The 14,612-nt window shown below is 47.8% G+C and overlaps 1 protein-coding gene across 5 annotated transcripts in view; it reads right to left on the bottom strand.

The window, feature by feature from the left end:
- The window catches only part of CCNDBP1 (cyclin D1 binding protein 1), a 36,995-nt gene extending 22,476 nt beyond the window's left edge, over positions 1 to 14,519 (bottom strand). For 2 of the 5 annotated variants that reach the window (XM_067553894.1, XM_067553892.1), the window contains exons 1-10: positions 13,816 to 14,519; positions 13,584 to 13,643; positions 10,695 to 10,774; positions 9,995 to 10,076; positions 9,436 to 9,532; positions 8,997 to 9,070; positions 8,611 to 8,687; positions 7,022 to 7,275; positions 6,529 to 6,589; positions 5,913 to 5,959 (exon numbers count right to left, since the gene is read on the bottom strand). In XM_067553894.1, the coding sequence (XP_067409995.1) occupies positions 5,913 to 5,959; positions 6,529 to 6,589; positions 7,022 to 7,275; positions 8,611 to 8,687; positions 8,997 to 9,070; positions 9,436 to 9,532; positions 9,995 to 10,076; positions 10,695 to 10,774; positions 13,584 to 13,643; positions 13,816 to 13,906 (923 nt within the window). In that variant the 5' untranslated portion in view covers positions 13,907 to 14,519. Of the gene's footprint in view, positions 1 to 1,336; positions 1,560 to 1,875; positions 4,747 to 5,912; positions 5,960 to 6,528; positions 6,590 to 7,021; positions 7,276 to 8,610; positions 8,688 to 8,996; positions 9,071 to 9,435; positions 9,533 to 9,994; positions 10,077 to 10,694; positions 10,775 to 13,583; positions 13,644 to 13,815 lie in introns of those variants that run through there. The other 3 variants (XR_010920944.1, XM_067553893.1, XM_067553891.1) reach the window with 3 other exon arrangements.
- Positions 14,520 to 14,612: the final 93 nt, after the last annotated feature.

Consider the following 14,612-nt stretch of genomic DNA (forward strand, 5'->3'; position numbering starts at 1 on the left):
CTCCTCCTGAAACCCTGGCAGGAGCCATGCACATTTCTCCCCAGTTACTTTTGTATCAGGATTTCAGATCCCAGTTCTCTCTGAACAGGGTTACTCTGCCAGGCCCACTCCAGATGCCAGAGATACCTCCCTTAAGTCTTTTCTAGTCCCTAATCTTCCTCTCTCTGGCAGAGCAGATTCTCTTTTATAGAAAGCTATGCCTCTAAGATATCATATGATGCATGATCATCTGACCCAACCATAGCTCATACCCATCAAATGTGACCAGATAAGGCACAGGTGGGGTTAAGCCCAAAGAGCCAGCCCAGTTTGTGACAGACTCCAGAGGTGGCAGAGCAGAAAGACGGCAGAATCCTGAATGTGTAGCAGAATAGGTGCCAGCCCAAAGCAGTCACATTGATTCTCTCAGCCCTGGAGCCTCTTGGCTTTATTTTGCAGAAGACGTACAAAGTACAAGCGCCAATTCTAGGGGGGCACTGAAGGGACCCTGCCAGAGATTGTGAACATTTCCAGTGAGGCCTGTAGGCTGAGCTGCACTTTGGGCAGATCCCATTCTGAAACCATCCTCCATAGTACCATGTAAAGACAGGGCAGCAAACATGCCCAGTAGTGATCACGGTAAGCAGCAGGCTGACAGTTTTCTTGTGAATGTGAAGGAGGAAGGCAATACCCTCTGGCAACAGGGCACTTAACGGAAATGCTTCTGTAATGCTTTTCCCCAGAGAACTGCAGAGAATTCTCCTTAGGAAAGAGGTGCCTGAGAGAACCTACCGAAAGATGAGAGAACTTGGATTGCCAGCACCAGTGAGACTGCTCCTTGCACTGTTTCTCCTGCCCTAGAAGAACCAGCTCCTCTGCCATTTGCCTGAATCCAATGCATGAGTTCCCTGCTGCTGGGACAGGATGTCCATCTGCCTGTGAAAGTGTCTAACAGGAACGGTGGGAAGAAGGCTGTGCATCTATTGCTGGGGGTCCTGTCACTGCAGTACAATGGCATGGCCGTTACCCAGCTCTAAAAGGAAGAACTTAATTTCATTCTCAAAGATAACCAAGTTAAGGACTGTTCCTTTATAACATGCAGCCACAATGCAGTCTGACCCCTGACAAGGACAGACACTCCAGTCCTAGGGGCAGAAAACCAGCTCCAGACCCTACCTCTTCACTTGGAGAGAAGTATGTTTAGTTCCCAAAGTGTGAAGAGCTGACTGAATAATCTCCAAGTGTCACCAACCTGATTTACTGTTAGTGGGGGGGCAGCATAGGGACACTATTCATATTACTGGGGTGCAAATTCAAAGCATAGCTGGGACCATGTAGCTATTTAAAAAAAAAGGGGCCAGGGTAGTCCTGGGCACTACAATCCCAACAGTCACCAGGGTAAGACCAGACTGAACTCATCATTTGTTCCAGACAAAAGCTTAGCAGTCTGGGTGCCTGACGCACAGTACAAGAGGGCCCTGGAAGAAAGTCATCTGCTGAGGCTGTCAGCTGTGTTGAAGGATGAAGCCTCCCCCAGCATTCACTTTGCACAGGAGATCAGCATTGCAAATCCCAGCTCACTACAGAGATAAAAGGATTGGTCTGTCACTTTATTACTGCAGCAGCGAGAACACAATGGCCTTCACAGGCACAAACAGAACCAATTTTGCTGGTCTGAGAGGCTCAGAGGTGACCTTTTCCACCATGGAACTAAACCAAAGTGTCTGGGAGTGTGAGAGCAGGTGGGGCTGCATTGCCAGGTACAGCTCCCCACTCAACTACCCCGGCTCAGTTGTTGGACTGGATAATCACAATGGTTTTTTTTGGCCTTAGAATCTATGGCGCAGTACTTGAGGTCATACCCCTCAATCTCCAGTCTGGAGCACAGGGGCTACAATAGGCGCCTACAAGGAGGGGGTGGATATTGGCAGAAGTGAGAGGTCAGAGTCTCAGCTTAGAAGATGGAAAACCACCACTCCAGGGTTGGGGCTACTGGCCCCCAGTCAGCCTGTTTCTCAGCACCTCCACCCTGAGAAGCTTCTCACTGATCAGCCTCCTAACCGAGTTCATGATGGCAGTCACAGACATAGGGCTCATTTAGAGAGACAGGAGGTACAGAAAAGGGCAAACTGACTCTCGCTGAGCAAAGCAACTTATTCTGTAATAGGCACGATCCAGGGCTAGAGACCATTACACTGAAGACAGGCTGCATTTATTATTGCTTTATAGCTCCCAAAGATGAACAGGCAACAAGGCTGGCCTTATTGGCAAAATTGGGGAGAGGAGGCAACTAGGCAGACATCAATATCGCTGAACATCCATCACCTGTTTTTACTAAGAATTGATGCTTGGATTCCACTAATATCACAGGAACGAGATAAGCCAAGAAAGAAAAATTGCAGCAAATGTTTAATACAGAAAGACGAACCCAGTACATGGCATTTGGGAAAGAGCCTCAGCCCACTGCACAGAGCAGTGAGAGAAACTGCACAAGGGTAACAGTGAGGCATCACCAGGGGTGTGGAGATGAGACAGATACACATCAACAAAACATGGAGGAGATGGCTACTGTATTAATCTGTGTAAATTCTCACTGAGGAATTAGGAGGAGCTGTTTCTCAGCATGGGACAGGGAGCAAGTTCCAGCTGCTTGGACATGAGTTAAACTGTTTGTTCAGTCAAGGCTTGTAATTAATGCTGACAGGGACATTTCTATCCAGCCCTCAGACAGCTGTGTGGGTGTGTTAGCAATGCACAGCACTATCCCGCAGCTCTGATCTAAATGGCCTTTCCCTGCTTCTCTGCTGGGGGAGAGACAAGCCTAGTTCTATGGATGGGAGCTTTCTGCAAACCCAGGAAGTGCAGGAGGCATTCTCTCCCACATGGCTGACCATTAAGTTGTCTCACACAGTGCTACCTTTCTTGGGGTGTTGTGTAGCCATAGACCTACCTGTATGAGACAGGCTTTGTTCTCCTAGTGGCAGTTCCCTTGGTTTGACTTCCAGAACTTTTCAGCTCTTCAGAGGCTCCTGCAAGCCCCTGTAACCATTTTCATCCTAAATTCAACCCAAGGAAAAGGATACAGAGCAAGAAGGCAAAAGATGGCTGAGCTCTTTATAAATGTCCATGTCTTTATCGGGCTGGTCTGCTCCTGGAAGAAGTCTTCACACAGCCCTGGGCAGTTCAGAATCTCATAGAATCCCCCCAGGATTGATCCTCCCAGAGCATGAGGTGGTCATTTCTCCCCTTGTCCTTTTTTCAGGTTTTTACTAAATGTCTATTGCTGGCTTTGCAAATAATCCCAAAACATGAATGATGGATGTAGAAGGGTAGGGGACAGGTTACCAGGTACATCCTTTGGTAGTTTTCATTCCCTGTGCCTTAGCTTCACCTGCCTTACAGTCCCCAGCCCCTTCCCCGATGCTGTGGGATCAGAACTTTGACCCTTTCCTCTTACTCCAGATTGGTGGTGCCTGTCAAATGCATCTCCAACCCCTGAGAGCTATGAACAAAGCAAACAGCTACACTTCCTAAATTATCTCCTCCTCTTGCATTGCAGATTGTGTTGTGCACAGCCTGGCAGCATACTGCGCTTTCCCACCCCTTCACCCCCACCCAGGCAGGGCCCAGAAGACTCTCTGTGCATCCTGACTTCAGCCAAATCCAGAATCTGAAGGGCTACAGGACCATCAACATTGTGGCTGCTAGACCCCTAGCGTAAAGCAGGTGTGACTATCCTGTCTCTGATCACAATCTGGGCCACAGCCAAGGTGGGTTCTCTTCAGAGAAGGAAGTTTATGCTAGTTGGTCGAGCTACACAGGAGTCAGCAACATTCACTCCAATTAAAATCACATTTAAGCCATGTTAAATGTCTTCTTATGGTCGTAGCCCAATGGCTCATCTAGCCCAACATCCCGAGTCAGGTGAGCCTACTGCTTCTGAGGGAGGCAAAAATATCCCATCTAGGCACTGGTTTCTCACTGTACCTTTACACGGTGCCCATCCCTATGGTGTCAGGGTACCTCAGCTATTAAATCTCTTTGACTCAAGGAGAAAGAGCATCAGCCTGGGACTTCTAAGGGGAAGATGCTGTATCTCCTTAGAGCTGCACTCTAGTGCCACAGGGCAAGGGAGCTGTTGAACTAGCAGATAACCGTTTCCACTGTACTCTCACTGGAAGTGAGCAAATTCCCTTATTAGTTCTCCATGATTCAGAGGGAAGTGGGATGATCACTGCATACATTCTCATGCTGGCAGGAGGAAATGCACCCTTCACGTGGTCCAGTCCAACCTCATGAAGGTAGAAAAAGCCTCTCTCTTCCACAGAACAAAAGCAATCCATGTGAACCTAGTGACATTTTATTGCTCTTTCTGCCCTGAAGGGCAGCCCTTGAGCCAAGTCCGAAGGGGCAAGGCACATGCACATCAAGACGCAACTTCTCATTGCCTCAGGAAGCAAAGCAACAGCGGCAGTGTTGGCAATTGCCAGAGAAGGCCAGTTAGTCACACTTGGCATTTGCAAAGTTCTTCCAGGTTGGAAAAGCTCTTCCGTCAAAGCGCTGCCCTCACTGCTTTCCCTGTGTTCAGGGAACCACCAGGCCCACCAGAAAGGCAGCTGTTAAAGACCCTGGTCACACCACATGTGGACACAGAAGCATTAAAGTTCACTCTGTGTGAAGTCCTTAATTTTGTCCATGTTGTGATCTACTGCACCAGTGAGAAACTCAACCCAGCCTTCTTCTGATGGGGGGCACACATGGCTCACCCTGCAGAAAGGGGGAGGCATTAGAATGACTGAGGGTCTGTATATCTAGGCACCTGCAGACTACAGAGTGCCAAGTACTACAGGACCATGTCATAAAGAGCTAGACTATCACAGGTTTATAAAGGAAAGGTCTCTGCTGCCTCACAGAGTGCCCTTGTCAGGGAGGGAACTGTCTGCATCTGCTGCCTATCCCCAGCAGAGAGTGGTCTTCTGGACAACAATACACAGACACATACACCCTCTGCCTTACCTTTCTGACACAGAACCTTCTTTGCTCCCTGATGGTGTGTGTGTGGGGTAAAGGGAAAGAATAGGGGAGACAATCTGTCACCTCTATCCCCACCCATATTCATTCCCCACTCAGCCCTAGCAATCTCTGTACCCACCTGCCCACCCAGTGCCCTGCACCCTCCCCCCCCCCGCCACACACACCAGGAGGGGTCTCTGCCACACTTTGTATGCACAATTCAAGAAGGACATTGATAATTGGACAGGACTCAGTGAACAGCTAAGAGAATGATTAAATGATTAGAAAAATCTGCCTCATGCTGACTGAACTCGAGCCTGTTTAGCTGAACAAAGAGAAAGTAAAAGGGTGACGTGACCTGCCTATAAGTACCTACAGGGGGAGCAAATATTTAATGGTCTCTTCAGTCTAACAGATAAAGGTTTAACATGAGCCAATGACTAGACAAATTAAGACTGGAAATATGGTGCACATTTTTAACAGTGAGGAGAATTAACCATTGGAACAATTTGTCAAGGGCTGTGGTGGATTCTCTATCATTGTCCATTTTTAAATTGAGATTGGATTTTTGTTTTAAAGAGATGGTCTAGTCCAAGACAAATTATTTTGGAGACGATCTCTGGCCAGTGTTATACAGGACAACAGACCAGACAATCACAATGGCCCCTTCTGGCCTTAGAATCTATGAAACCCCTATATAATCTCTCCACCTGACCCCCACTCTCTTTGGTGCAATCAGGGTCATTCCAGAAGTTACATATTTGCTCTCCACAAGCCTTCTGAGGAGCCCAGGGTGAGTCACCTCTGGCAGATCTTCTTTAATAGCATCCAGAAAGAGGGCAACTATTAGCATAGGGAAAGCACCCCTCTCTCAACTCCCCACTCCACTCAGCTCAGGACAGTGCACAGGCCATACTCACTTGGCAATTTCTAGGACTTTCTTTAACACAGAGGCCAGTTTGGCAGCCTAAAGGGAAGCAAAGGGGAAAACGATTGAGGTAAGATGGCAAGCACAGTTCCAGCAATGCTGTGGGTAGTGGAAGACACATTCAGGAATCATCTATCATAGGAGGCAGCCTAGCATAGCTGGGAGGGGGGGAAGGGGTTGGCAAAAGAAACCTCTGTACCCAGCATGGGAGGTGACCACCTACTCCCAACCTAGTGCTGCCACAAGGAGCTACTCCCCCCAGCAGAGGCAGCTTTGGGTCCCTGCTCCTTTGGGATGTGACATCTCTCTGGGTCACATCACTTTGTGAAGATGGCACGACCAGCACAGGCCATGTACACTCTCCTTCCAGGTGGGCTCAAGACCCTGTGAAATAAGAAAGAGCAGCACAGACAAGCTTATTCAGGAAGCCAAGTGGGTGTGACCCAACAGGACACAGGCAGTCCTCATACTGAACAACTTGTCATTGAGCCAAGGGATCATTACCAACTGTCTCTGACAGACACTAGCTCACACTTTATTGCCTCTGCTCCCTGCAGAAGCCAGGCTGGTGTGCCCAGCTTATGTGCTGGGGAGCTGTAGGTACTTACATTGAGTCGAACAGCCAGCTGGTTCATGGGTGGATACATGCTCAATGCCAGCTCATCAATGCTAGGGCAGAACACAGTGGTTTCAGTACGAGAGAGGAACCTCTAGCAGTCAGCCCAGACAGTGGATGGGCAAAGGCTATGCCTGCCACCAAACATGTTAACTGTGGGAGCAAGTAAGGAGCTGCAGAGCTCAGCAGGAAGCCAACATCAGCTGTATCTAACATGTACAGCCTCGTTTCTGTCCCAATCCTCAGTGACCACCCCTCCTCCAACATAGCCAAGGCATCACCCCTCAGGACTTTTTCCTTGGACTACCTCTTGCCCAGTCAGTGCAACTCTCCTATACTATCCCCATGGCACCACCCTCACAAGAGCCCTACTCCCATCATTAGCTCAGAAGGAAACCCTTGCATAATGCAGCTCCCTGACCCAGCAGGCCTCGAAGGATTGCCCTAACACAGATAGCAGTGAGAGGGGGAGGGAACTGACTCACCTCGGGCTGATCTCATTGGTGATGTCTGCAAGATCATCCAGTTGAGCCACCTGTTCAGGGGTGTCTGCTTTCCCATGAACCTTCACTGCACCCAAGATCTTCTTCAGGCAGGCTTTGGAGGCCTTCATCAGCCCCATGCAGGGTCCAAGTAGCTTCCGGTCAGCCTCAGACCAGTAGGTATCCCTATTGCCCCGAGAGCCCAGCTCCTCATCGTCCATGACATCACCATAGGGGTCCTGATCTTCTACCTGAGCCTGAGGACACATGTTGGAAATCAAGAGCCCACCACATATCCTCAGAGTGCCTCTGAGGGAATAGGTTAGTACTACCTACAGCCTGCTTAAGTACTTGGCAGGGTTTCCCTGCAATGTCCTCAGGACTGATGGAGTCAGACACCAGAGACTCTCTCTCCTTTGGGGATTGGCTTAAATAAACTCCTCAGGCTCACCCAGGCCACTGAGCAGCAAGAGTCCAGAAGGCAGCCCCTGCTCCAACCCTATGCCAGCAAACTAAGCCATGCAGAGATAATCCAAGGCACTGGTTTCACAGAAGCCATATCTTAAGTAGAGGAACTAGATTGAGGTTTGGATACTCTACAAGGTCCATGCATTGCAGGACTCTGTAGTTTCAGTCAGTATCAAGATACAGGAGCCATAACAACCTGGGTAAATGTCACAGATTTACAGAATCAGTGCTACATCCCAGCTTTTAAACAGTCCCTTGTAGATACTCCTTCAGCGTGCCAGATGCTCAAGGGATCCTTCTTGTCCACAAGAGTAGGGCCACACAGACTCAATGACTCAGACTAAGCCTCTGGACTCCAGCACTGCAGATTCACAACGTGAGCTCTGCCCAGCAAGTTCAAATGCAAGACTCCTGTTCAAAGATTTTTTTGCCCTCTCCAGGGATCCATGTACCTTAGCAAATATTTGCAGTGACACCAAGCACCCTTTTCAAAACAGAGTACAGTTTTTAGTGAACTGAAACACAACATCAGGAAGTCCTTACATTACACAGAGAAGCAAAAGTGAAGACATAGTCCACACTGGATAAAGCCCACTCTAGGAACCATCTTGGTTTCCTTTTTCTCTCTCTCTTTTGAGCCCCAAATGAGAGGTCCTGTATCCCTCCCAAACCAGCTCTTATCCTATCCTCCTGTTGCCTCTCAGTCCACCGTCTCCCTCCTGCAAACAAGGCTGAGTTTACATTTTCTCGCTGGTGGGGTGTCTTATGGATAGGTGTCAATTGCTCAGCCCTTGGAGTTCCCATTGTCCTTCCAGACCCTCCATTGATATGGGTCTGTTTCAGCCAGTCCTTAATGACCCAATCATACCATCCCAGACAGTTAGGTGACACACACACATCTCCCATCTCTTGCTTTGCTCCAGGAGTATTTTAGGCCTTTGTCATACACTGGGTAACAATCCATAATCAAGTAAGTTATTGCCATGCATGTCATTCATAAATTATTACAGAGAATTCCCAATTCATCACAGTAGAAACGCCATCTCTATTCCATTATAGCATCATCGCAGTAAGCCCCACAGCAGGGGGCTCTGTTCCCAACAAAAGAAAAGGGGTCTCCTCACTTGCTCCATCTCCTCCAGCGCATCCCTGACCACAGCCAGGTAAGTGGCTATGGCTGACAAGACTGCTGCCTGGTTATCTGCACACAGAGGTCAAAGAGAGAAGGATGAAAGGTGATTGTACAGATTCTTACCAGCTCCCCAACACCCACCACACTCCCCTAGGCTCCTTTGGGTTACTGGATCAGTCACCTCCAGAGAACTGCAGTATCACCATGCAAGTGACCCTAAGCCAGGAATGGCTCCAGGAATGGCATAATTTCTGCTGCAGGAACTGGTCTCTAAGATATCAGCTGCAGTATTTCATTTCAGTAGGTCCAAGGGCTGTTAATTTCTGAAGCCCACAACCCCCAGTACAGTTGTGATTGCAGGGCATCCATGTCACTCACCTCGTGGCAGGTGGGAAATCTGTTCACATGCCTCCCATATGCCACCAGTTGATATAAGCTGCTCCTGAGACAAACTGAAACAAGAAGAGAGTCCCTCACGATGCTGGCATCAATAAACAATGACCCAGCACTTAGCGAGAGGCAGAAAATATGGAGCTCCAGAAATCAGGCACCTGGCCAACCAAGTTATCTGTGCCCACGACAATCTACTCCAAATTGCACAAGCTAACCAGCAACACAAATATTCCCCCCACCTCCTTCACAAGAGTCCTACCCCTCCCTGCCACATGCAGAGCTACATTCAACCCTCTGTGCAGGGAATCACACCCCCAGTTGGTTACTGTTTTGGGAAGAGAGGGTGTGCATTGGGCTTTCATTTTCTTTTCCCATCTATTTAACCTTGCAGCGTTGAATGGGAGTACTGCTGGATCAGCATTACCTCTGCAGTGGAGTACTGAGAATCACTTCTGTGAGCTGGATCATTCCTTCCACCACCTCAGCAGTGGCATCTCGCACCATCTTCCGCAGAGTGGTACCTAGATGAGATTGAGCAAGGAATGATGCAGCCCTGACACTATCACAGTGAAAGAAAGCCATCCCCACTTCTAAACACAGAAGAGGTCAAATAGGCATGCACGCACACATGGCTGCGCCTTTTGTATAAAGCACACTCAGGACAAACACTGTGCCTCCTGAATGAGTCTTCTGCTCTCCTATCCTCACTTTCCTATAGCACCTTTGGACAAAGATCTCAACACCCTTGACAAACATGAATCAAGATGCACCGCTTCCTACATTATCCCCATTTACAGATGAAGAAACTGAGGTATAGAGAAAATGGATTGACTTACTTAACGCATACTGCAAGTCTGTAGCAGAACCGAGAATAGGAGTCCCCGTGACTTTGGCTCTTCCTACTACAACTTGCTGCCTTGTGAATGTTAACTTTCTTTTTGAGAAGAGGGAGAATTGACACTAGCCTGCTCTCACTGTCTCACCTTGGTCCTTGGGGAGCCAGTAATACACTGTGGCAGCTGCCAGGACAGCATTCTGGACACCTTCACTCAGTTTCTGACAGTCCTGAAAACAAGTGGACAAAAAGAATCAGGAACGAGCGGGGTGAGGCTGCAATCCCATTAAAACCCACCAACTCCATCTCTAAATGCAGATCACTTTCTTACACACTTTTGCTCTCAGCTGGAGACAGCTTATTGGAGGAGAAGCAAAAAGCCAGCAGAGGGTGATGGGGAAAGAAGATTCCAACACCAAATCTCGTGCTCTGCTGTCTAATGCAACACCATATTCTGGCCATAAAAGAGCCTTGTCCCCATCCCAAGGCATTCTCATATTGGTAACTTGGTGGTGCCAGGTTGCTGGGGGGAATGGGGAGGAGGGTAGATCATACTATTGTTCTGAACTACGTGGCTCTTTTCCCAGAAACACACGGGTTGAAACCTTCCACAGCCAATCAGCTGCTCCTTCAGCCCTGACAATTCCCTATGTAACAAGACTGGGAAGTCACATGCCATTCTAAAGAAAAGTGAAAGGGTGGAGTTACAACAATGTCAATGAGAAGAACCATTTGTTTTATTTTTAACCCAAACTAACTTTGTCCTAGTTCTAGACAGCAAGACACAGGAGGGAACTGAAAGGTGGGAGACACCTTGAGATTTTCTTTCATGTGGGGCACGCACCCACCTCTGTAGAAGGCAGCGGAGGCCTTGAGAATGCCAGACTCAACTTTGTAGCTTCCTGGGATGTCGCTTTGAATGTCTGACCTAAGGAACAATTCAATGGAGTCAGGACATTAGGCAGTGTCTCAAGCAAAGGGATAGACATGAAGACAGCCATTCACATAGCCCCTTTTCCTTCATCTTCCCCACTTATTAGATAAAGCCTACATCAGTTCAAAGTTAGGAAACCCAGCTTAAGGAAGCAGGTGGAGACAATTCAGAGGAACACAAACTGCTGAACTGGTCAGATAAAGTTCCATCTAGCTCAGTCTCCTGTCCCCAGTAGGACCAGCTGCTTCACAGGAAGGGGCAGGAAGTTCTATAATGTTCATAGGGATAGTTATGAAATTAAATTAAAGAATTAAAGTTAACCAAAGTTAAAGTTAAGAAAGTAGTACCTTTGCTAGTAAAATGACTGACTTAGTCAGCAAATAAATGAAAACCATGAGGATAAATTATGACACCAGAATGTAGAATGGGAAGAATAATTTGTTCAAAAAGTAACTAATACAATAAAAAGCTGCGGTAGTGTGACAAAGAAAAAATGTCTTAAAAGAAACAAGCACAAATTTTCCCACTGTTCTGCTGGTAAGAAAGCAAGGAGACAAGAAAGGAAGGCCATGGAGGGAAGAATGCAGCAATGATAAACTGCTTCAGATTGGGTTTTTGCTAAAGCTAGCAAGTTAGCTGAAGGGTATAAAGAGAGCCATGAATCTGAAGGGTCTTTATCAGATCTGATCCAATTATGCTGAGGGAAACCAGGGTGAGAGGACTATTCTCTGGTCTGGTCCATCTCGGAGTATAATTGATCATAAATTTATGGATGTGTGTAGCTGTATTAGGTCATCAACTGCTCTTTAGGCTTTTTAAGCATATTTAAAGTATTTATGTTGTAGATATAATTTGGCCTTCGAACTTAAATTAATTTATGGTTAATTAATGTCTCATGGTACCCTGTATTATTAATATTTATAAATAGTAATTCCAACAATGTTAAATTGTCTTTTAAATCCTACTAGGCACTTTTCCTGAGTGAATTCCACAGGCAGAGTTATGCACTGTGCAAAAAAAGTCTCTTTTCACTTTTAAATGCATTGCTTTTCATTACTGAACAGACCTTATTCAGAAAGTGAGGGTAAGAGCATTTGATTCACCTTCTCCAACCCATTCGTTGTTTGGAATAGGTTTATCATGTCCCTTCTTATTTGTCTCAGAAACTAAACAGTCCTAATATTTTAATTACAGCATCTTCATATATCAATTTCTCTGGGCCATTCTTGCCACTGGTCTTTGACTAGCACTGACACAGTACTCTCACTAAGGGAGCATCTGCTTAGTCTTATTTTCTGTTATCCTCTGTATAGCCTAATGTTTTGTTTATCTTTTTTTGACCACTAATACACATTCTACAGAGGTTTTTGCTGACCTGTCCAAAACGAGGCTTATGTCTTTTTCCTGAGCAACTGCAGTTCATTTGAAACCTGAGTTATTGTTCCTTACAACATGTACTGCCTTTTTCTTGTCAACATGACTTTTTCTTGTGTTACCCATTCACTTAGCTTGGTTAGATCCATTTGAAGTCCCTCAGAGTCTTCTCTGATCTTGACTAATCTACAAAGTTTGTCACCTCATTGCTCACTCCCTTTTTCAGATCATTTAAAAAAAAAAGAAAAAAAAAAAAGATATCAGCTACCACCCCTAGCACAAAACCTTGGGCCCACCTTTGCTAAAGTTGTGCCATATGGAAAACTGGCCATTCTTCTCTGTCTCTTCACCAGTGTTTAATCCATGATAGTACTTACCCTCTAACTCCATGATGACATTGTTCACTTAAAAGCCTCATTTTGGGCTCATTCAAGGGATTTTGGCAAAAGGTTTCAAGGATATAATTTATCTGCTGGCTCTTGTATCCATTACTGACACATTAAAAATTTTGATAACACATTTTTTCCTTTACAGGTACTCTGCTATTTTGATTTTGCTGAATAATGTGAACTAAGTATTTTATACTTTTTTTTATTATAGTTTCAATCACTTAATCTAATAGTGAAATAATGGTCCCTGCTCTACAAATCCCAGAATCACCCCAGCACCTCTTTAAAAATGGTTACAACTTTTATTTCCCATTTGATTTTAATGAGATTGGTTATTTTTGTTACAAGTGCAGCCATTTCAGTTCCTTCACAATTCTTGGACATACTATCCTGGATAATTTGTTGCTCTTTAATTTATCTATTTGTTCCAGCACCTCCTCTTATCAAACTCTGACAGTATCTCATGTTTATTAACTGAAGCAGCAATAAAGTGTTTTCCCCAGTGATCACTGGACTGAATTTAGCGAACCGCTAAAGTGCTGCCACAGATTCAACTTGCAAAATTCCATGAGACCATCCGAAGATCACCACGATCTTTAAAAAAAACAAACTTGCAATCCGATATAATCACCATTAGTTGAGAGCAGAGAATGTGAGGCCTTTCAAAACTGTTCTGAGGGAAATCGTTAGCTCCAAGTATCAGGACAATATGGGAGCTCCCCCAGTCACTGTGGCAAATGAGGAGCATAAGTTTCTAAAGCTTGTTTTGGATTTGATTTTTAAACATAGATTTATTTACTCAGTAATATTCCAGGCTCTCCTGGACACCACGACGAAACGCTGCAGTGCAATGATTTGCTTGCTGGGGGTGAGTGGATGCTGCAGCTCTGACAGACATTCACAGGGTGAGACCTGGGGCACTAGCTACTGATCTTACAGAATCTGCATCCTGGCTGTGGCCGTGGCGAAGCCAGCTCGGCTCCTTTCCCTCGGTCCCACGGGGGGCTCCAGCCCCGCACAGGCCTAGGCAGGGCCCTTACCTAGCGTGTCCCAGAAGCGCTGCTGCTCAAACGTCTGGTTGCTCTCCCTCGACTCCCCTTCTGCAAAGATAACAGCGCAGAACCTAAGAAAAGGCCCCCCCAAGCCCGGACCGGACCGGACCGCGCCCCCCCCCCCGAGCCTGGACCGCACCGCACCCCCAAGACCTCCTCCGCTGCCCCCTCCCAGACCGCAGCACCGCGCCGCCCCCTGAGCACCGCCGCTAGGCCGCACCTCGGATCCGGGACAGCGCCAGCCCCAGGGCCTCGCGGAGGTGCTGCAACGGCTCCCGGGCCCGCCCGGGCCCCGCAGTCCCGGCCTCCATCTGCGCCACCGACAGAGACTTCAGACTCCGGCCAGCTCGAGCGATCTGCGCACGCTCAGTGGACGGAGCACCAAGCCGCCCTCACTCGCCGACAGCTCCAAGGGCCGCCCGCCAATCCTCATAAAGACAAAAGCAGGCACTTCCGCCCAAACAAGCTCACGCCCCACCACCCGAACAAACATGGCTGAATGTGCACTTCCGGTTCCAGAACCGTGACCAAACACGGCTGAACTTACACTTCCGGTTCCGGTCGTGGAACGGGAAGCAGGCAACAGCCAGAAGCAACTGCCCATTGGTCTGTGAGCAACTGAAACAAGCGAAGTGGCCAGCCCAAAACAAAGCAACGCCACGAATTAAAAAGGCCGCGCCGGGGTGTAACCTGGGAGGAAAGGGCAAAAGCGGATGAAAATCGGGAGAAAAGTAGAGCGCAAGGCCGCTAGCGGCGCTCTAGCCCGGACCCAATCAGCTACCGACCCCGCCTGGGCCGGAACCAATAGCGGGGAGCGCCGTCGAACCCGAACCCATTTCCGAGCCGAGAGGTCCCACGCCCATAGCGAGGCCACGGATGCTCCGGGAGGAGAGCGCGCGCACTTCGTACAGCACGCACCTCGCGCGGGCGGACCGGAGCCCGGCCGTTAGAGGGAGGCACCGGGAACAGCAGCTATGGAGCAGGCCGGCAGGAACCGCCGTCCGCCCCGAGAGAGGC

Source organism: Emydura macquarii, unplaced genomic scaffold (genome assembly GCF_026122565.2).
Source record: "Emydura macquarii macquarii isolate MOO-44397 ecotype Brisbane River unplaced genomic scaffold, CSIRO-AGI_Emac_v2 contig_1483, whole genome shotgun sequence".
In the NCBI taxonomy this organism is placed as follows: Eukaryota; Metazoa; Chordata; order Testudines; family Chelidae; genus Emydura; species Emydura macquarii.